The following is a 22,035-nucleotide window of genomic DNA, read 5'->3' on the forward strand; positions in this document are numbered from 1 at the left end:
CAAAAACTAGAATCAGTTTTTAGTGATTGCCCCCCCCCCCCACACCTGAAATTGTTAGCCTTGTGCCGATATTAAAAAAAACATTATTATTATTATTATTACTTAAAAATTTTTTATTTATTTTAATTATATTAGTCTTGTTTACACGCAAAAACCTTCACGACTACACGCACTTACAGACATACACAAACATTGCTTTTGTTTTGTCCTGTGCTATCTATATTGTTTATCTTAATAAAGAAATCATTATTATTATTATTATTATTACTACTTAGGTGGTGTGCTGGCACAATCGTTAGCACACCGGGCGAAATGCTTAGCGGTATTTCGTCTGCCACTGCATTCTGAGTTCAAATTCAGCCGAGGTCGACTTTGCCTTTCATCCTTTCGGGGTCGATAAATTAAGTACCAGTTACGCACTGGGTCGATATAATCGACTTAATCCGTTTGTCTGTCCTTGTTTGTCCCCTCTGTGTGTAGCCCCTTGTGGGTAGTAAAGAAATAGGTATTTTGTCTGTATTTTCGTTCTGAGTTCAAATTCCGCTGAGGTCGACTTTGCCTTTCATCCTTTCAGGGTTGATAAAATACATGCCAGTCAAGCACAGGGATCTATGCAATCGACTTAGCCTCTCCCCACAAAATTTTTGGCTTGGTGTCAAAATTATTATTATCATTATTATTATTGAGTGAGAGAGCAGTGCATGCTATCAAAATGACACTGGGGTACAAATATATGAAGCCCAATATACCCATCATGACTACCCGTGTGATAAGGGTACACCAGGAACATGCCCAATATACCCATCATGACTACCCGTCTGATAAGGGTACACCAGGCACAGGCATCACAACCATATGTGCGTGACATGGTGATCTCATATCAAGATAAACAGCGCATGACCTCGCAGGTGGGGCCCAGTTAGAATTTTCTTCAGGTCGAGTTAGTAGCCCATCCCGCTCAAAAGGTCCCTGAATAAGGTTTGTTTAGGGATGTTGAGCAAAACACCCCTGTCTCCAAAGGTGAATTATTCAAACCCCGAAGAGCTCCTCTCAACACATGGCTATGATGCTCCCCCACTACTTCTGCTCATGACCAGAGATGCACATATCGTCAGCCACCAAAGGGACATGCTCAACTGGTTAAGGTCAAACAACTGACAAGCAAATCTGTGGTATTAAGTAGAATATTTGCTGTAGCCCATCTTTTATACCGTTACGTTCTGCGTTCAAATTCTGCCAAGATTGACTTTGCTTTTCATCCTTTCGGGGTTGATAAATTAAGTACCAGTTACGCACTGGGGGGTCGATGTAATGAACTTAATCCTTTTGTCTGTCCTTGTTTGTCCCCTCTATGTTTAGCCCCCAGTGGTTCAGGAGCATCCAGCGGTGCAGATATATCTCGTCAGGTGATAAATAAACACAACTCATTAAAATTACTGTTCTGCAATGTAACTTCACATTTTGTAGAAAGAAAATCAGCCAGACGGAGGAAATATCTTCGTTTATATAGAAGATCAAAAATAAAATCACAGACGGGGAAAAATGATAAAGGAATACACAATCCAAGGAGAAAAGTATTAAAAATAACCGTTAACAAATATGGATGTATAAACACCCTCGGGCAAGCTGCATGGTGTGTGTATACTCTCTCATACAAGCGTCTGCGAAAATGTGAGCATAAACACGCATGAGGTTTGGTGAACTCATGATCACAAAGTGAGTTAGCTATTTATTGGTGTTTGTAAGAATGGAGAGGTTAAAAGTAAACTTAAGTCATCCTTGCTTTCAAAATCCATTCGCACTGCAATTTGCGAAATTACATTTATATGCGTGTAGGCATCTTGAGGGTCTTTCAGAAATTCTGTTAATGATCTTCTCGTTAGTTCACAGAATAGGCAGGGATTCTCGGAGCAGAGACAGCATCCCCTGGAAATTATATTTCTGTCAACAGCTCTAGTGGTTGGCGTTAGGAAGGGCATCCGGCTCTAGAAACTCTGCCAGATCAGATTGGAGCCTGGTGCAGCCTTCTGGCTCGCCAGTCCCTCAGTCAAACCATCCAACCCATGCCAGCATGGAAAATGGACATTAAACGACGACGATGATGATGGTTATGTGTGCTTTACTATGGACCAAGTTATGCTGTACTTCATTTATCCTTCATCAGTTACCATACAAAATCTGCCAAAGATGTTGAATGTCTCTTATTGATTGTCTTGTATGTAAGTATGTGTGTGTGTTTATATGTGTTTGTGAGTGTCTATATATATGTATATATATATATGTATTTGTATGTCTTATTAGCACTCCGTCGCTTACGACGTCGAGGGTTCCAGTTGATCCGATCAACGGAACAGCCTGCTCGTGAAATTAACGTGCAAGTGGCTAAGCACTCCACAGACATGCGTACCCTTAATGTAGTTCTCGGGGATATTCAGCGTGACACAGTGTGACAAGGCTGACCCTTTGAAATTACAGGCACACCAGAAACAGGAAGAAAGAATGAGAGAAAGTTGTGGTGGAAGAGTACAGCAGGGTTCGCCACCATCCCCTGCTGGAGCCTCGTGGAGCTTTTAGGTGTTTTCGCTCAATAAACGCTCACAATGCCCGGTCTGGGAATCGAAACCGCGATCCTATGACCGCGAGTCCGCTGCCCTAACCACTGGGCCATTGCGCCTCCACTTGTGTGTCTATATATGCATGTATGAATATCTGTTTGTGTGTGTCTGTCTGTTTGTACCTTCTTTTCTCTCGACAATGTGGACCAACATCATCCGGGCAGTGTCCTTTGCAAAATGCCTGCTGGCATTTCGTCTGTCTTTACGTTTTAAGTTCAAATTTCACTGACCTCAACTTTGCCTTTCATCCTTTTTGGGGTCAGTAAAATAAGTACCAGTTACGTACTGGGGTTGATGTAATCGACTTATCCCATCCCCTGAAATTGCTGGCCTTGTGTCAGAATTTGAAATTCATCATTATTTTTATCTTGCAGGTCGCCATGAAAGCGGAGAAGAAAATATTCGACTGGACTTATCCCGAGGTCAGTATATTTCCATTACTCTCTGTCCACCCCCTGCCCATGTCTATATTCTTGGAACCTTGGACTTTACTCATTCAAAACATCACCCATGCCCCCCAACACACATGAGCCAACAAAGGAGACCTCTACACGGTCGTTCAACCTGCTAGAAATAGCAGCCAATTCTCCCTCAAGTCATACCCTGATGTATATTTATTGGTAAATATGAATTAACAATTAAGTACCAGTTGTGTACTGGGGTCGACGTAATCGACTCATCCCCTCCCCCAAAATGGCTTTCTCACTTCCCAAGCGTTAAACTAATGCATCTTTTTGTTTTTTTACACACCCATCTTTGTCTTTTGTTTTTTCTTTGTAAATTCTCACTATATATATATATGTGTGTGTGTGTAATTTAGAGAAAAACCACTATTAAATAATTCAGTAATGACGAATATAATTCATACCTTCCAGAAAATAAATATATTGTAAACACCTTATTCTAAAAATACAATAAAGTACATTTATTTTATGTACTTTATTGTATTTTTAGAATAAGGTGTTTACAATATATTTATTTTCTGGAAGGTATGAATTATATTCGTCATTACTGAATTATTTAATAGTGGTTTTTCTCTAAATTATATATAGCTTGCTTACCAACCACATGGTTCCGGGTTCAGTCCCACTGCGTGGCACTTTGGGCAAGTGTCTTCTACTATAGCCTCGGGCCGACCAAAGCCTTGTGAGTAGATTTGGTAGACGGAAACTGAAAGAAGCCCATCGTATACATATGTATATATATATATATATATATATATATATATATATATATATATATATATATATATATATATATATATATATATACACTCTCTCTTTCCTTTCCCGAGCGTCCAATAACACTATCCGTATCACGTCCTCACTTTGTTGTTTTTTTGTTTTTGTTTTTGTGTGTTTTTTTGAACTTATATATATATATATATATATATATATATATATATATATATATATATATATATATATACACGTGTGTGTCCTCCTAGCATCGCTTGACAACCGATGCTGGTGTGTTTACGTCCCCGTAACTTAGCGGTTTGGCAAAAAGAGACCTATAGAATAAGTACTAGGCTTACAAAGAATAAGTCCCGGGGTCGATTTGCTCGACTAAAGGCGGTGCTGCAGCATGGCCGCAGTCAAATGACGGAAACAAGTAAAAGAGTAAAAGAGTATATATTTTATATTGGGAAATTTGATTTAGTTTTGCTAAATTGAATTTACCTCTTCTCACCTTGTTCTCTTTAACAGCCCCGTCTGAGAATGTCAAGGAGATTCTTAGCAACGTTGTCTGTCAGAATGGAATATCCAAGAATAAAAAACTTGGCTACCTCAACTTCTTTGTCAAGTTACTCAACAAACTTGGCCCATCAAAGAACCTTGGCTACACCATGGAAGAGATCCTGTGCTGGTAAGTTCACATTGGAATTTGTTGTTGTTAGGTCTCTTGATTCCTCGGGGAACACAGGGCCGGCCGCTTCATGGTTTCTGTAACAAGTATGTTTTTTTTTACTAGACTGAGGTGTTAGCTCAATGCTAAATCCCCAACCTGGAGGGCCAGTTGAGTATTTTTCATCTGGTCCCTTCGACCTGTCTGGCTTGGGTGGCCCTACCAGGAGACAAATCTCCCACCTGCATAGCTCTCCTGCTCATGGAGACACACAAGCCCTGCAGCCAATGACAAGGTGGTACTCATCTGCAAGGCAGGTATTTGGGTCAGTGGAACTGTGGAGGAGAGTAGCCTTGAGCTGGTCTCGGAAACGGAATTTGGTGGTCCTACATGGTGTGGTGCTTGAGGCCAACTCTGCAACGAGGTGTTTACAGGGGTGGCACATTCGAGGAGCAAGCATTACTCTTTGGTCTTTACATTTCTCTTGCGTGTTTTTCAATTAAAAAAAATATATATATATAATTAAAGTGTTGGCTTGGCTGCGTGGTGAAGAAGTTTGCTTTCCGACCATGTGATTTTGGGTTCAGTCCCACTGTGAGGCACCTTGGGCAAATGTCATAATGCTCATAGCTAGTTTTTAAGGGCGGTGGTGGGAGTAGCTAGAAAGAAGACAACGATGGTGGTGGTACAGTGCCACACAAAACTCAATGTTCAAGAAGTGGGGTACATGAGAGAACATGGACCATGGATCAGAAGGGTCTTATTTGACCTTACCCAACATAGGTCAAACATCTCCCCTTTACATTATTTACAATTGACGGATATTCGTCCTCATCTTGTTTGTTGTTAACACAACGTTTCGGCTGATATACCCTCCAGCCTTCATCAGGTGCCTTGGGGAAATTTCAAACCTAGATTCTCATTCCTAAGGTATTTTTCGATGTTGTTATTATTATTATTATTATTATTATTATTCAGGTCACTGCCTGGAATTGAACTCGGAATCTTGGGGTTAGTTAGTAGCCTGCACTCTTAACCACTCTGCCATATACTCGTGGGCAATTATGGAGTGAATTTCAGGGCTTATAAAATCTAATATTTTCCTATCCTTGCTTAATTAAGTACCAGTTGTGTACTGAGGTCGATCTAATCGACTGGCCTCCTCCCCCAAAATTTCAGGGCCTTGTACCTGGAGTAGAGAAGAATATTTTCTAGTATTTTTTTTTCCAGTCTATCTGAATTTAAATTGTTATATTTTTGCAGTATTTCTTCTGCTGTGTTTTGATATTTTTCAATTTTTCCCCACCTTTTAAAATTGTGTTTTCATTTTTTTCTAAATTTTTTTTATTTTTTAGGTAATAAATACATTTTTTTGATAAATTCAAAACAAACTTGATAAAAATGAATTATTATGTAAAAAAAAAGTGGAAAAATTATTATTGTTACGTCTTTAAAGTTAATATTCATTTTTCATTTCGCCAATATTTTCTCTCTCACCCTCTCTCTCTTTTTTTCTCTGGCCTCTCCCTCTCTCTCTCTCTCTCTCTCTCTCGCAGCTCTCTTTTCTTTACCTTTCTCTCTTTCTGGATTCTCTCTATTGCCTTTTCCTCTTTCTCTCTAATTCTTTCTTGCCCTGCCTGTCTCTCTCTCGCTTTCTTGCCCTTGTCTCTCTCTCTCTCTCGCCCCCTCTCTCTTTCTCTTTTCTCTTGTTCCTCTGTCTCTCTCTCTTGTCCCTCTCTTTTTCTTGTCTCTTATTCTGTCCATCTCTCTCTCTCTCTCTCGTTCTTGGTTCAGTCTGTCTGTCTGTCTGTCTCTCTCTTGTTCCTGTCTCTCTCTTGTTCCTGTCTCTCTCTTGTTCCTGTCTCTCTCTTGTTCCTGTCTCTCTCTCTCTCTCTTGTTCCTGTCTCTCTCTGTCTCTCTCTCTCTCTCGTTCTTGGTTCTGTCTGTCTGTCTGTCTCTCTCTCTCTTGTTCCTGTCTCTCTCTCTCTTGTTCCTGTCTCTCTCTCTCTCTCTTGTCCCTGGTTCTCTGTCTGTCTGTCTCTCACTCTCTATCTCTCTCTTGTTCCTCTCTCTCTCTCTCTCTTGTCCCTGGTTCTCTGTCTGTCTGTCTCTCACTCTCTCTCTCTCTCTCTTGTTCCTCTCTCTCTCTCTCTCTCTCCTCACCCCTCTTTGTTCTTTGCCTCCTATTCTCTCCATTTCTCTCTATCACCCTTGTCTCTCTCCTCCCCCCTGCCTCTCACTCTCTCTGGTTTCTCCCCCCCTCTCCCTTTATCACCCTCTCTCTCTCTCAACACTCTCACCCCCTCTCTCCTTCAATTACCTTCTCCCTCCCCCTCTCCCTCTCGCTCATCTCTCTGTCTTTCTTCTTCAGCCTGAAAGTGGGTCTTCTTCACGAAGCAAAAGAGGTGCGTGCTGCCACCTTGAGGGTTATTCGTTACCTACTCACCGAGCAGAAGGTTCTAGATATTATTGTCAGTTTACACATCGACTACCTCATAGCAAGGTAAGCGACCACCACCTTCTATCTCTCTCTCTCTCTCTCAATCTCGACAACAAATGGGATGGTCATGGGTGGAACCCCCCCCCCGCCTCTTTGATCCCGGCTTTGCCGGATTAGAGCTGATGTAAGGTTGAATAATGGGAATGTTGGATAATGTTGGATAATGTAATCGCTGGCTGTGCGGGTAAGGAGCTTGGATCTCAACCTCATTGTCTTAGGTTCTATCCCACAGTGTGGTACCTTGGTGAGTATCCTCTGCTACAGCCCCGTGCCAGTCAAAGCCTTGCAAATGGATTTGGTAGACGGAAAGTGAAAGAAGCCTCTCATATATATTTATATATATATATATATATATATATTAAGCAACAAGGATATCCAGAGGTGTGTATATATATATATATATATATATATATATATATATATATATCATTTAAATTGATGTAATGATTGCATTGTTCAATTAAATGGAGTTGCATGAAACGATCATACTGCATTACCTCTGGATATCCTTGCTGCTTATTTTGATAATATATATATATATATATGTATATCTATATATATATGTGTGTGTGTGTGGGCATATATATATATATATATATATATGTATATATGTATATGTGTGTATATATATATATATATATATATATATATATATGCGAGTAAAAATAAATACAAAAAAGGTGGGGTTTTTTGTATGATTGTGTATAGAGGAATATATTATTTTGTTTAAAAGAGTTCCGACACTGTCTGTTTTTTATGTTTTATTTATATTCCTGCAGAACCAATGTGGGGTATAGAATATGGAATATACAATATATAATATGATATATAATATAAAATAAAATAAGATAAAAATGGATGGCACCATGAAAGAAAGTATTGAATGTAGATGAAATATTGAGTGTTCAATATAAAGGATCACATATATAAATATATAAATATAAATATATAAAGGCGACTCGAGTTTCAGGGCTATGTATATATATATATATATATATATATATATATATATATATATATATATATATACATATCACACACTGTATGTGTGTGTCTTTTACTTTCAGAGGGTATATGGGTGTATGTGTGTCTCTCACTGAATGTGTGTACGTGTGTATCTTCCACTGTGTGTATTTATATTATTCTTTCAGTTTATCACACATCACATTGCTTTCTCACTCTCACTCTCACTCACGCTCACTCACACTCACTCACTCTCCCTCCACTCTAGATGCCTGGACATCTGCCTGAGCAACGAAGTCGAACGCATCCATGCCATGAAACTGATCCGGAAGATAATCCAGCTGTTTCCCCACCAGGTGCCGCTGTCGATGCTCTACCCCATGGTAGCTATTGGCAGGGATGGCTCCTCTGAGAGGGATCGACTGAGGCGGGCTTGTCTTGCAACCATCTGTGAACTCGGTATGTATGCTTACATTTGCTCTGTGTGTGTATATGTGCGTATGTGTGTGTGTGTATATATATATATATATATATATATATATATAATATGCAGGCGTAGGAGTGGCTGTGTGGTAAGTAGCTTGCTTACCAACCACATGGTTCTGGGTTCAGTCCCACTGCGTGGCACCTTGGGCAAGTGTCTTCTACTATAGCCTCGGGCCGACCAAAGCATTGTGAGTGGATTTGGTAGACGGAAACTGAAAGAAGCCCGTTGTATATATGTGTATATATATATATGTATGTGTGTGTATATGTCTGTGTTTGTCCCCTCAACACCGCTTGACAACCGATGCTGGTGTGTTTACGTCTCTGTAACTTAGCGGTTCGGCAAAAGAGACCGATAGAATAAGTACTGGGCTTCCAAAGAATAGGTCCTGGGGTCGATTTGCTCGACTAAAGGCGGTGCTCCAGCATGGCCACAGTCAAATGACTGAAACAAGTAAAAGAGAGTAAAGAGTATATATGATATATATATATGACATATATAGTATATATATATATATATATATATATATATATATATATATATATATATAAGATTTTGTAAGTAGTGGATGTATGTTTGTATGTGTGTGTGTATGCATACATGCTAAATGGTGGCGGTGGTAGGGTATGGGTATGAGGTTAAGAAGTGGACTTTGTAACCAAGTGTTTTAGGGATCAGTGAGCCACTAAGTTATGGGGGATGTAAACAAACCAGCACTGGTTAAGTGGTGGTGGGGGATAAACACAAGCATGCATACACATAGTTATATACATACAAACACATACACGCACACACACATATTTATTTCTTTATTGCCCACAGGGGCTAAACATAGAGGGGACAATGGTTTGTTTACATCTCTATAACTTAGCGGTTTAGTAAAAAGGGACAGGGTTAAAATTTTTAAAAATGGAATGCCAGGGTTGATTTGTTTGACTAAAAAAATTCTTCAAGGCGGTGCCCCAGCATGACCAAAGCGAGTAAAAGGTTAAAGATATCGTCGTGGTTACTGCCACTTTCACACCACAACTACCATTACTACTTTCACCCCACACCCTAGCATGTTGTTATTAGTACCATTACACCACCACAACCACAGCCTCTTGCATCACCACGACCACCACCACCATACTTGGTCATTTGGTATATTACTATTACCACCATGGTAACCACACTACCACCACCACTACTATCAATACCACCACCACCACTACTACTACCACCACTACTATTACCACCACCACTACTACTATTACCACCACCACTACCACCACCACTACTACCACTACCACTACCACCACCAATACCACCACCACCATTACTACTACCACCACTACTACTACTACTACCACCACCACTACTACTATCACCACCACTACCACCACTACCAATACCACCACTGCCATCACCACCACACTCAGTCATGTGGTATTACACTGCTACTACCACCATGGTAACCACCACCACCACCACCACCACCACTACTACTACTACCGTCACCAACACTACTACTGCCACCACTACCACCACTGGCACCACCACCACTACTACTTATACTACCACCACCACCACCACCACAATGTAATTTCCTATTGAAGTTTTCACTAGTTTTTCCTCCGCCCAAACATTAGGGACAAAAAAGATGGATGCACTGAGGCAAGTATGCCTTGCCACTCTTTGTGAACTGGGTAAGTACCACCTCTCCGCACCGATCCATCTCTCTCGACTTTAACACTTCGTTCCAACTGACTAACTTTACACTTTCTCATTCACTCTCTCTTCCTCTCTCTCTTCCTCTACATATCTATTGATCACTCCATCCATCTAGGTATCTATTTGTCTGTCTATCTATCTATCTATCTCTGTGTCTGTCTATCTATCTATTTATCTATTTATCTATTTATCTGTGTCTATCTATCTATCTATCTATCTATCTATCTATCTATCTATCTATCTATCTATCTGTCTGTCTATCTATCTATCTATCTATCTATCTATCTATCTATCTATGTCTTTATCTGGCCATCTATCTATCTATCTATCCATCTGTCTGTCTGGCCATCTGTCTATCTGTCCGTCTGTCTGTTTGTCTGTCTGTCTGTCTGGCCATCTATCTATCCATCTGCCGGTGTCACATAACTGGCTCGTAAAAGCACCCACGTCTGTGGCATGTAAAAGGCACCTGTGACAGTGACATGTGAAAGGTACCTACAACACTCTGTGAAGTGTTTGGTGTCAGGATGGGCGTCCAGCCGTAGAAACCATGCTACAACAGACTGGAACCTGGTGCAGCTCTCCAACTTACTAGTTCCAGTCAAACTGTCTAACCCATGCCAGCATGAAAAATGGGCGTTAAATGATGATGATGATGATGTATTTGTTTGTCCCCCACCATTGCTTGACAATTGGTGTTGGTGTGCTCATATACCCGTAACTTAGTACTTCGGCAAAAGAGACTGATAAGATAAGTACAAGGCTTAACAAAAAAAAAGCAAAAGCAATAAGTACAACTAGATTTTGGCTGAAATTTCTTCAAGGTGGTGCCCCAGCATGGCCGCAGTCAAATGACTGAAACAAGAGAAAGACAAAAAATTAAAGATGTTTCTCATGTTTTCTTCCCACCATTTTGCATATTTCTCTTGATTTTCTCATATTTTTTGTCCTAGCTTCTTTTCCTTTCCATCTTCCTCAGGTTTCAATTACAATGTCCCTCCATCTTGTCTGCATTCTCTCTTCTCTTCTGCTTCTCATAACTAGATATTCTCAAGTCTTTCTCATTTTATTCAAATATGTCTTCCTTGTTCCAATCATCATCATCGTTTAACGTCCACTTTCCATGCTAGCATGGGTTGGATGATTTGACTGAGGACTGGTGAAACCAGATGGCTGCACCAGGCTCCAATCTAATTTGGCAGAGTTTTTACAGCTGGATGTCCTTCCTAACGCCAACCACTCAGAGAGTGTAGTGGGTGCTTTTACGTGTCACCCGCACGAATGCCAGTCAGGCGGTACTGGCAACGGCCACACTCAAAATGGTGTATTTTATGTGCCACCCACACAAGAGCCAGTCCAGGGGCACTGGCAACGATCTCGCTCGAAAATCCTACGAAGGCCAGTCAGGTGGTACTGGCACCGACCATGCTCAAAATGGTGTATTTTCTTCTCTAATTTTGCGAATCTCACCTGCACGCGTCTCTCTCTTCCTCCCTCATTCACATGTTCTTTTTTTTCTCTTTCATCCCCTTACTCCCTCCCCCCTCTCTCTCTCTCTTTCTCATCCTTATACAAGCTTATTCTGTCTATTCTCCTTCCTTTCTATATACAATCCTATTCTGCCTGCCTGCCTGTCTGTCTGTCTGTCTCCTTTCTTTGCTTAGACAAGCTTGTTCTCTCTTTCTTTTTCTTATGCTTATACAATCTCATTCCCGCCCCTTCTCTTTGCTATGCTTCTGCAAGCTTATACTTTCCATTTTTCCTATACTTATGCAAGTCTAATTATCTCTCTCTCTCTCTCTCTTTCTCTTACTCTCTCTCTCTCTCTCTCTTTCTCTTACTCTCTCTCTCTCTTTCTCTTACTCTCTCTCTCTCTCTCTCTCTCTTTTTCTGCCAATGGTTCTCTTTCTTTCTCAGGAAATTTGTCTCTCTTTCTCTTACTCTCTCCCTCTCTCTTACTCTCTCTCTCTCTCTCTCTCTTTCTCTGTCTCTGTCTCTCTTTCTCTGTCTCTGTCTCTCTCTCTCTCTCTCTCTCTCTCTCTCTCTCTCTCTCTCTCTCTCATTCACTTATTTTCATTCATACTTTTACTTTCACTTTCTCTCTTTCACTCATTTTCTCTTGTTCTCTCATTCTTTAACTCAGCCACTGTATTTACTCTCTTGCATTCACTCGTCCTCTCACTCACACTCACACTCACACTTTACTTACACTCCGTTATTTTTTTCCCTCTTTCCATCACACAATTTCTTAACTAAGATCACTCTCTTTCTTTCTTTCTCTCTCTCTCTCTCTCTCTCTCTCTTCCTATACTACTGACCACCTCTCACACCACATGATCTGACCTGGACCGAACTGGACCTTAATGACCTCCACTTGCAGCGTTTGTGAATGCCCAGGCAGCTGACCGGTGCGATGCAATCAGCTGCATTCTGCGCAACATCCTGGACTGCTATCACTATCCACGGATCAACGAGTCACTTGTGGTGACGGTGCTTTTCCTGCTAAACCATCCCAACACGCGGCACTACATCAAGCAGAACACTGACCTTGAGGTAAGTACTAACGACATACTATCGTCATCATTTAGCATCCTTTTTGTTACACACAGACACACACACACACACATGCACACACAAATAGCTTGCTTACCAACCGTTTGGTTCCGGGTTCAGTCCCACTGCGTGGCACCTTGGGCAAGTGTCTTCTACTATAGCCTCGGGCCGACCAAAGCCTTGTGAGTGGATTTGGTAGACGGAAACTGAAAGAAGCCCGTTGTATATATGCGCGCGTGTGTGTTTCTGTGTTTGTCCCCACCATCGTTTGGCAACCGATGTTGGTGTGTTCACGTTCCCCGTAACTTAGCGGTTCGGCACAAGAGACCGATAGAATAAGTACTAGGCCTACATAGAATAAGTCCTAGGGGGTCGATTTGCTCGACTAAAGGCGGTGCTCCAGTATGGCCACAGTCAAAAAGACTGAAACAAATAAAAGAAAAGAAAGAAAGAAAGAGTATGAACGGACCAATTCTGAGGATACAACTGTAAAAAAAATAAAAAGGGGATATAAAAGGAGAAGGGGCTCTCTCCCCGTTTGGCCAGGCTCCCGTGGTTTTTATGAGTTTCTCCATGAGGAACCTTTCAAAGCACCTCCCCCTATTGGGAGTTCTTTCTAATTGTTATATTTTTTGTTGTCTTCTAATATTTACATGGACCTTTCTTTTCCGTAAAACCCTTTGTTTTTATCGTCCTGTCTTTGTCCTTTCATGTTTTTGATTTATATTAGCCCTTGTGGCCAATAAAACCAGAATTAAGTATTATTATTGTTATTGTTAAGGTAGCGAACGGGTAAAAATGCTTTGTGGCATTTCATCTGTCTTTATGTTCTGAGTTCAAATTCTGCCGAGGTCGACTTTGCTTTTTATTGTTATGGGGTCGATAAATTAAGTACTGGTGAAATACTGGGGTCGATAAATTAAGTACCAGTGAAATACTGGGGTCGATAAATGAAGTACTAGTGAATCGACTTACCCCTCCCCCAAAATGCTGGCCTTGTGCCAAAATTTGAAACCATTATTCTTGTTGCTGTTTCATATGTGTTTTTTTAAATTTGTTTCCATAGCAACTAATTGCTCCCTTTACTGACTGTCACTTCAAATTCAGCGCTGAGACCAATGAACACGGCACTGGGTAAGTATTTTAAGCTTTTGTGACTGGGGGGTGGGGGGTGGGGAGTGAGTTGGAGGCAGGGATCTTTCTCGGTGATGGAGAGTCAGTTCTGTGTTTGTCTGTCTGTGTGTCGAGGTGATGGTGTTGGTAGGGGCTTCAGTGTGGTTTGGTGCATCATGTGTGAAGCATACGTGTGCACAGTAAGGGCACGTGGCTTAGTGGTTAGGGACATTGGTTCATGATTGTAAAGTTGTGAGTTCAATTCTTGGTGATGCGTTGTGTACTTGAGCATCATCATCATCATTCAACGTCTGTTTTCCATGCTGGCATGGGTTGGACGATTTGACTGAGGACTGGTGAAACCAGATGGCTGCACCAGGCTCCAATCTGATTTGGCAGAGTTTCTACAGCTGGATGCCCTTCCTAACGCCAACCACTCCCAGAGTGTAGTGGGTGCTTTTACGTGCCACCAGCATGAGACCCAAGTCAGGCGGTTCTGGCAATGACCACGTTTGAAAGGTGTTTTTTTACGTGTTACCTGCACCGGAGCCAATCCATGGCCCTGGCAACGATCACGCTCGGATGTGCTTTTAACATTCCAGTGGCACGAGTGCCAATCAGGTGACACTGTCATCGACCACGTCAGCGATTTTTTATTTCACGTTGCTTCAGTCTACTCAGCTGGAAAAAATGAGTAGTACCGGTAATTCAAAGGGGCCAGCCTTTGTCACATCCTGTGTCGTGTTGCATCTCCTTCAGAACTCTGTTATGCGTGCGTGACTCTGTGGAGTGCTCAACCACTTCCGCGCTAATTTCACGAACTGGCTGTTCCATTGATCGGATCAACCGGATCCCTCATTGTCATAACCGATGCAGTGCCAGTCATGTGTGAAGACGTGTAAGCGTGCATATATACATGGGAGTGACTGTGTGTATGCAAAGGTGAGTGTATATATGTATATATATGTGTGTGTGTGTATGTATATATACATATATTTGTTCTCTTCTTTACTTACCAAACCCTTGGACATCATCATTATCATCACCATGACCACCATCACCACTCTCACCATCACCACCGGCACCATCTTCATATTTCTATTTATTTATTTGCCCTTTTAAAGCCTAGCCAGGCTCATGGGCCCGGTTTCTCGGTTTCTATGGCGTATGTGTTCCCCTCCCCTAGCTGGACGGGACGCCAGTCCATTGCAGCTTTATTCAAGAAACAGGAAGAAAGAGTGAGAGAAAGTTGTGGTGGAAGAGTACAACAGGGGTTGCCATCATCCCCCTGCCGGAGCCTCGTGGAGCTTTAGGTGTTTTCGCTCAATAAACACACACAATGCCCGGTCTGGGAATCGAAACCGCGATCCTCCGATCGCGAGTCCGCTGCCCTAGCCATTGGGCCATTGCGCCTCCACCACCATCTTCATATAAGATATGAATATATGTACGAGGGTGAGTCAAAAAGTAATGTCATTTTGTTTAGGACAGGTGTAATTACCAACACAGGAACATGTATCACACATCAAAATGAAGCTGGTCCTCTGTGGATCACATCCCTACTTCTCAACATAGTCACCGTTTCTCTCAATAGCAATGTTCCACCTTCGAATGAGAGCATGTATTCCCTGCCTCGTAAAATTCTGTTGACTGTTCTTTGAGCCACTTCTTCACTACAGTTTTCACTTCCTCGTCACTGGACTATCATCTCTTCAGCCCCATGAAAGGGGGTTTGAGAGGCAAACATTATTCCAGTGATGAGTTTTGTTTGGATATTCGTAATCTCCAACATCTTAAATGTAGGAGTCTGAAAACATGTTTAAAAAGAAATGCTTTTTTCAAGGAGAGGTGTAACTGCATTTACCCCCATTATTATTATTATTGAGGCAGAGAGCTGTGCATGCCATCAAAATGACACTGAGGTACAAATATATGAAGCCCAGTATACCCATTATGTCTACCCGTCTGATAAGGGTACACCAGGCACATGCATCACAACTACATGTGCGTGACATGGTGATCTCATGTCAAGACAAACAGCACATGACCTCGCAGGTGGGGCCCAGTTAGAATTTTCTTCAGGTCGAGTAGCCCATCCCACTCAGAAGGTCCCTGAATAAGGTTTGTTTAAGGATGTTGAGCAAAACACCCATGTTTCCTAAGGTGAATTATTCAAACCCCAAAGAATTCCTCTCAACACATGGCTATGATGCCCCCCACCCCCACTACTTCTGCTCGTGACCAGAGATGCACATATCGTCAGCCACCAAGGGACATGCCCAACTGGTTAAGGTCAAACAACTGACAAGCAAATCTGTGGTATTAAGCAGAATATTTGCTGTGGCCCATCTTTTATACCAAGACAAAACAATGTACATGATAACACTTCCAATCAATTAAGATCAGAAGCCATGAGAGCCATCATCATCATCATCATCATCATCATCATCATCATCATCATCATCATCATCATCATCATCATTGTCCTGTTTTTCTTTTTTTGTTTTTGCCGTTTTGTACTGTGTGCTTCCCCACTTTTTTTTTTATTGTATACCATGTATACTTTGTATATATATATATATATATATTCTTTTTATTATTTTATTTTTATCATTTCATTATTTGCAAAAAACCCTTTTACTTTTTGTCTGTTTCATCCTTTGTCCTGATGGCAAATATAAGAAAACATTGAGCTGGCAGAATCGTTAGCATGTTGGATGAAATTCTTGGTGGTACGCTCTGAGTTCAAATTCTGCCGAGGTGGACTTTGCCTTTCACCATTTTGAAGTCGATAAACTAAGTACCAGTGAAACAGTGTGGCCAATGTAATCGACTTAATTTCCCCCAACCAAATTTCAGGCCTTGTGCCTATAGTAGAAACGATTATTATTATTATTATTATTATCATTATTATTATTATTATTATTATTATTATTATTATTATTATTATTATTATCATTATTATTATTATTATTATTATTATTATTATTATTATTATTATTATTAAGGCAGCGAGCTGGCAGAATCGTTAGCACGCCGGGCGAAATGTATTTTGTCTGCTGTTATGTTCTGAGTTCAAATTCTGCCGTGGTCAACTTTGCCTTTCATCCTTTTGGTGTGACTGAATTAAGTACCAGTTGCATACTGGGGTCGATCTAATCGACTAGCCTCTTCCTCCCAAAATTTCAGGCCTTGTGCTTATAATATAAAGGATTATTATTATTGTTATTATTATTATTATTATTATTATTATTATTATTATTATTATGACATAAAAAAAACAAGCATATAAATAAAAGAAAATATATATAAAAATATTAAAAAAAACATCTTTTATTTGGTTTTTCTATTTCAGAGAGTTAGAATATCGCCATGGGGCTTTTAAACGCCCTAAACCATCTACAGTGTAAGTTGTTGGTGGTGGTATGGTGTGGTGTGGTTGCATGATGGGGATGGTGGTGGTGGAGAAGCATGATCTTTGGTGGTGGTGGTGGTGGTGATGACGGCAGTGGTATTCTGGGGGAAGCATGACCTGTAGACGTGATGATGATGATGATGATGATGATGATGATGGTGGTGGTGTTGTTGGTGTCATAGTGTAGGTGGAGTGTGGTGGTGATGACGGTGGTAGAGGTCGCGGGTGATTGTGGTGGTTGGTGTAGGTAGTGGCATAAAGGTTGGGGAGAGTTGCTGTAGTGTTTGGTGTTAGTAGAGGGTGTGGTGGTGGTAGTGTAGGTGCCATAGTGTATGTGTGGTGTGTGCTAATAAGGTGGTGGTGGTGGTGGTCATGAAATGCTGTGGCTGTGGTGGCAGTAGTGGCATAATAAGTGTTGCGGTACTGTTGAGGATGTAGGGAAGATTGGTGGTGGTGGTAGTAGTAGTAGTAGTGGGCGGTGATGGTGGTGGTAGTAGTAGTAGTGATGGGGTGGTGATGGTGGTGGTAGTGGTGGTAGTAGTAGTAGTAGTAGTAGTAGTGATGGGGTAGTAATGGTGGTGGTAGTAGTGATGGTAGTAGTAGTAGTGGTGGTAGTAGTAGTAGTGATGGAGTGGTTGTTACAGCTATCCTCCTCCTCCTCTTCCTTCTCCTTTTAATCTCCATATCGCCACCACCATCACCACCGCTGCTGCTGCAATACCATTGGAGCTGTGTCCCATGCCACATCTGTCCACTCACCCCCCACGATCCGTTGTAGGGTGGATTTACATTTGTTGATTGGTTCAATCCAGACTAATTCATTAATCTCTGTTCCCCCTAATGACCTAATGATAACAGAGCATGATTCAACACCCCCAGCTTATCCTTACCACCCCCTTTTCTTTTTCTTCCTTTTTTTTTTTGTTTTACTTCACCTGCTCAGGACCCACCAGGATTGAGTTGCTTTGACATATTTTCTGTTATTTTGTTCTATACCAGTTGCATTAGAAATACCTGAGGAATGAAAACCCAGGTTCGAAATTTCCCCAGGACACCTGACGAAGGCTGGAGGGTGTATCAGCCGAAACGTTGTGTTAACAGCAAACAAGATGAGGACAAATATCCATCAAATGTAAATAATGTACATAATTCCTCATCTCTTAAATAGAGAACTGAATAATAATAATAATAATAATAATAATAATAATAATAATAATAATAATAATAATAATGATAATAATAATAATAATAATAATTATTATTATTATTATTATAACAGCTACATTGAAAGGTACCTTAGGAATGAGAATCCAGGTTCGAAATTTCCCCAAGACACCTGATGAAGGCTGGAGGGTATATCAGCTGAAATGTTGTGTTAACAACAAACAAGTTGAGGACAAATATCCGTCAAATTTAAATAATGTAAATAATGTACATAATTCCTCATCTCTTAAATATAGATCTGAATGATAATAATAATAACATTGAAAAATACCTTAGGAGTGAGATCCCAGGTTGGAAATTTGGCCTAGAGTAGAAAAGGATATTGTTCTGATTTTAGTTTTGATCATGTGACTTTGATTGTCTCGATTGCTGTTATATGCCTGCAGTGCAACTTGTGCAGAGTTCTGTTCTGTTTACGGCACAATGTGCTTTGTGTTAGTCATTAGTCATTAGTTAGTGGAGACTGTAGCGACTCGCTGCGTAAAACTGTTATTGCGTTGAAGTTTAGATCTGCTTACAATTTAACAATCTTTGTTTGTATTGTAGATTACTGTATTTTTTAGTTGATTAAAACCTTTTAAACTAAGACATTCCAGGCGAGACATTTATAGGCGCAGGCTGTGTGGTAAGTAGCTTGCTTATCAACCACATGGTTCTGGGTTCAGTCCCACTGCGTGGCACCTTGGGCAAGTGTCTTCTACTATAGCCTCAGGCTGACCAAAGCCTTGTGAGTGGATTTGGTAGATGGAAACTGAAAGAAGCCTGTCGTATATATGTATATATATATATATATATATATATATATATATTTATATATATATAGATTTGTGTATGTTTGTGTGTCTGTGTTTGTCCCCCTAGCATTGCTTGATGACTGAAGCTGGTGTGTTTACGTCCCCGTAACTTAGCAGTTCGGCAAAAAGAGACTCGATAGAATAAGTACTGGGCTTCCAAAGAATAAGTCCTGGGGTCGATTTGCTCGACTAAAAGGCGGTGCTCCAGCATGGCCGCAGTCAAATGACTGAAACAAGTGAAAGAGTATTCCAGTTTGGGTTTATAACAGGTATCAAATGCATTAGGGTGATTTCTAACTTTCTAATTAACCCTCTCAGACCTGTGTCCCTGTATCTAATTTTACCCTCCACCTGGGCTCCTGAGCCAAAAAAAAAAAGAAGAAAATAGTTACCTATACACCTCCAGCGTAACAATTACAGGCGAACGAATGGACAGAATCATCTGCACCTTTTTTTTTCTACTTGTGTTTTTTATTACCACTTCACCGAGAGTCTGGCAGCGATGACATTTAACCAGTTCCTGCAAGAGTCGGAATATAGTGTGACAGAGTTACAAGATTTGCTGATTATTAAAATTTTTGGGGGTTTTTAATATTCTGGATTTTTCCGCCAAGATCGACTTTGCCTTTCATCCTTTCGGAAGCGGGGTCGATAAATTAAGTACCAGTTGCGTACTGGAGTCAATCTAATCGACTGTCGATCTAACCGACTGCCCATCTAACCGACTGCCCATCTAACCGACTGCCCATCTAACCGACTGCCCATCTAACCGACTGTCCATCTAACCGACTGTCCATCTAAACGACTGTCCATCTAACCGACTGTCCATCTAACCGACTGTTCATCTAATCGACTGTCCATCTCCCCCAAAATTTCAGGCCTTGTGCCTAGAGTACAAAAGAATATTCCGGATTTAAAAAAATTAATCTCTCTCTCTCTCTCTCTCTCTGTCTTTCTCTCTCTCACACACTTATCTTACCTTTTGAATTACCCTGCTTGTTTTATTCTCTCTCTGTTTTCCCCCTCTCTTTCTTTCCTACCCTTTTTTGGACCTCTTCCCCCCATTTGCTCCCCGTCCTGCCTCGGTTTGCAGTTTTTTTTTTTTATTTACCGTTTGTGTTTCTTGTACTAATTGAGAACGCATTAATTAATGAACATTTATTGTAATTTTGTACGTGTATATTTACACATACCTATCTTCGTGTATGTAAATACACACACACACACACACACACACACACACACACACACACACACGTATATACACGTATATATGCATACCCTGTATTTATGTATAATATGTGTCCCATTTCTGCTGATATATAAATACATAGACAATATATATATATAAGTCAGTCTATAGTGCATTTTGTATGTGTGTGCGTGTGTATATATATATATATATATATATATATATATACACACACATACATACATATATATATATGCACATGCACACACACGTGTCTACATTCACACACATACACATACATATATATACAGATACATACATACGCACTAAGTTCCTGGCTACATATACATACATACATACATACATATGTATATGCACATGCACACACACGTGTCTACATTCACACACATACACATACATATATATATACAGATACATACATACGCACTAAGTTCCTGGCTACATATACATACATACATACATACATATGTATACAGATTTATATATACATATATATATATATATATATATATATATATATATATATATATATATATATATATATATATATATATATATACTTTATTTAGAAGCAGCAGAAATTGCTTTTAAATAAAGCATATTACTCTACCTCTGGTATTTGAGTACACTTTTTTCCACCTTGTTGCACATTTCATGTGCTTACTCCGGTATATATATATATATATATATATATATATATATATATATATACACACACACACAGGGTGTCCACAAAGTCTGGGTACATGGGATTAACACATACCTTTAAAACAATTTCATTTGATTATAATGTTAATAGTTACTCCATGTACCCAGACTTTGTGGACACCCTGTAATATACATATATGTATGTTTTTATATGTATAATATACATATGTGTGACTATATATATATATATATATATAGTGGTTGTTTTAATGGAAGTTCTTCTTGTTTCTCAAAGAGATGAACAGGAAACTCGATTCAAGGCAAGCAAGATGGCCCTTCTAACTGTGATGAGATCTTGGCCAGGTGAGTAACCTCCTTACCTCATCGCTGTTCTCACAGATTGTGTTTAGCCTTTGATTCTCTAGATTTTTGCTAATGTGTTCTAATGATTTAGTTAGCATCCAATTTGGTGTTTAAGTATGTGTTAAGATTTTCATGATGTGGTTGCTTATTTTTAGAGCTTTAACCATCAGATTTTATGCTATAATCTTGACCCCAGACTTTCTACTGCAAAATTTGATCCCCAGATTTCATGCTGCTATTACTACCTAAATTTCACACCACACACTTGATTTGCCCAGATTCCACACTCCTGTCTTAATCATCATTTGCTTGTTTCAGTCATTAGACTGTGGCCATGCTGTGGCAACCAAATTTCATTTCACAGTTCTGATCCCAGATTTCATGCTACAGTTTTCTGCTTAAATTTCACACCACACACTTGATTTGTCCAGATTCCACGCTCCTGCTTTAATCACCAAATTTCATTTCACAGTTCTGATCCCAGATTTCATGCTACAGTTTTCTGCTTAAATTTCACACCACACACTTGATTTGTCCAGATTCCACGCTCCTGCTTTAATCACCAAATTTCATTTCACAGTTCTGA

At 40.2% G+C, this 22,035-nt stretch overlaps 1 protein-coding gene across 1 annotated transcript in view; it reads left to right on the forward strand.

Moving 5' to 3' along the window:
• The window catches only part of LOC106881749 (rapamycin-insensitive companion of mTOR), a 75,495-nt gene that overhangs the window by 3,156 nt on the left and 50,304 nt on the right, over positions 1-22,035 (forward strand). The window contains 7 exon segments of the mRNA XM_089343990.1: positions 2,990-3,037; positions 4,325-4,484; positions 6,835-6,966; positions 8,195-8,385; positions 12,507-12,679; positions 13,746-13,813; positions 21,382-21,449. Of these exon segments, the coding sequence (XP_089200116.1) occupies positions 2,990-3,037; positions 4,325-4,484; positions 6,835-6,966; positions 8,195-8,385; positions 12,507-12,679; positions 13,746-13,813; positions 21,382-21,449 (840 nt within the window).

The sequence above is a fragment of the Octopus bimaculoides genome, chromosome 28 (genome assembly GCF_046866305.1).
Source record: "Octopus bimaculoides isolate indiv1 chromosome 28, ASM4686630v1, whole genome shotgun sequence".
NCBI classification, from domain to species: domain Eukaryota; kingdom Metazoa; phylum Mollusca; class Cephalopoda; order Octopoda; family Octopodidae; genus Octopus; species Octopus bimaculoides.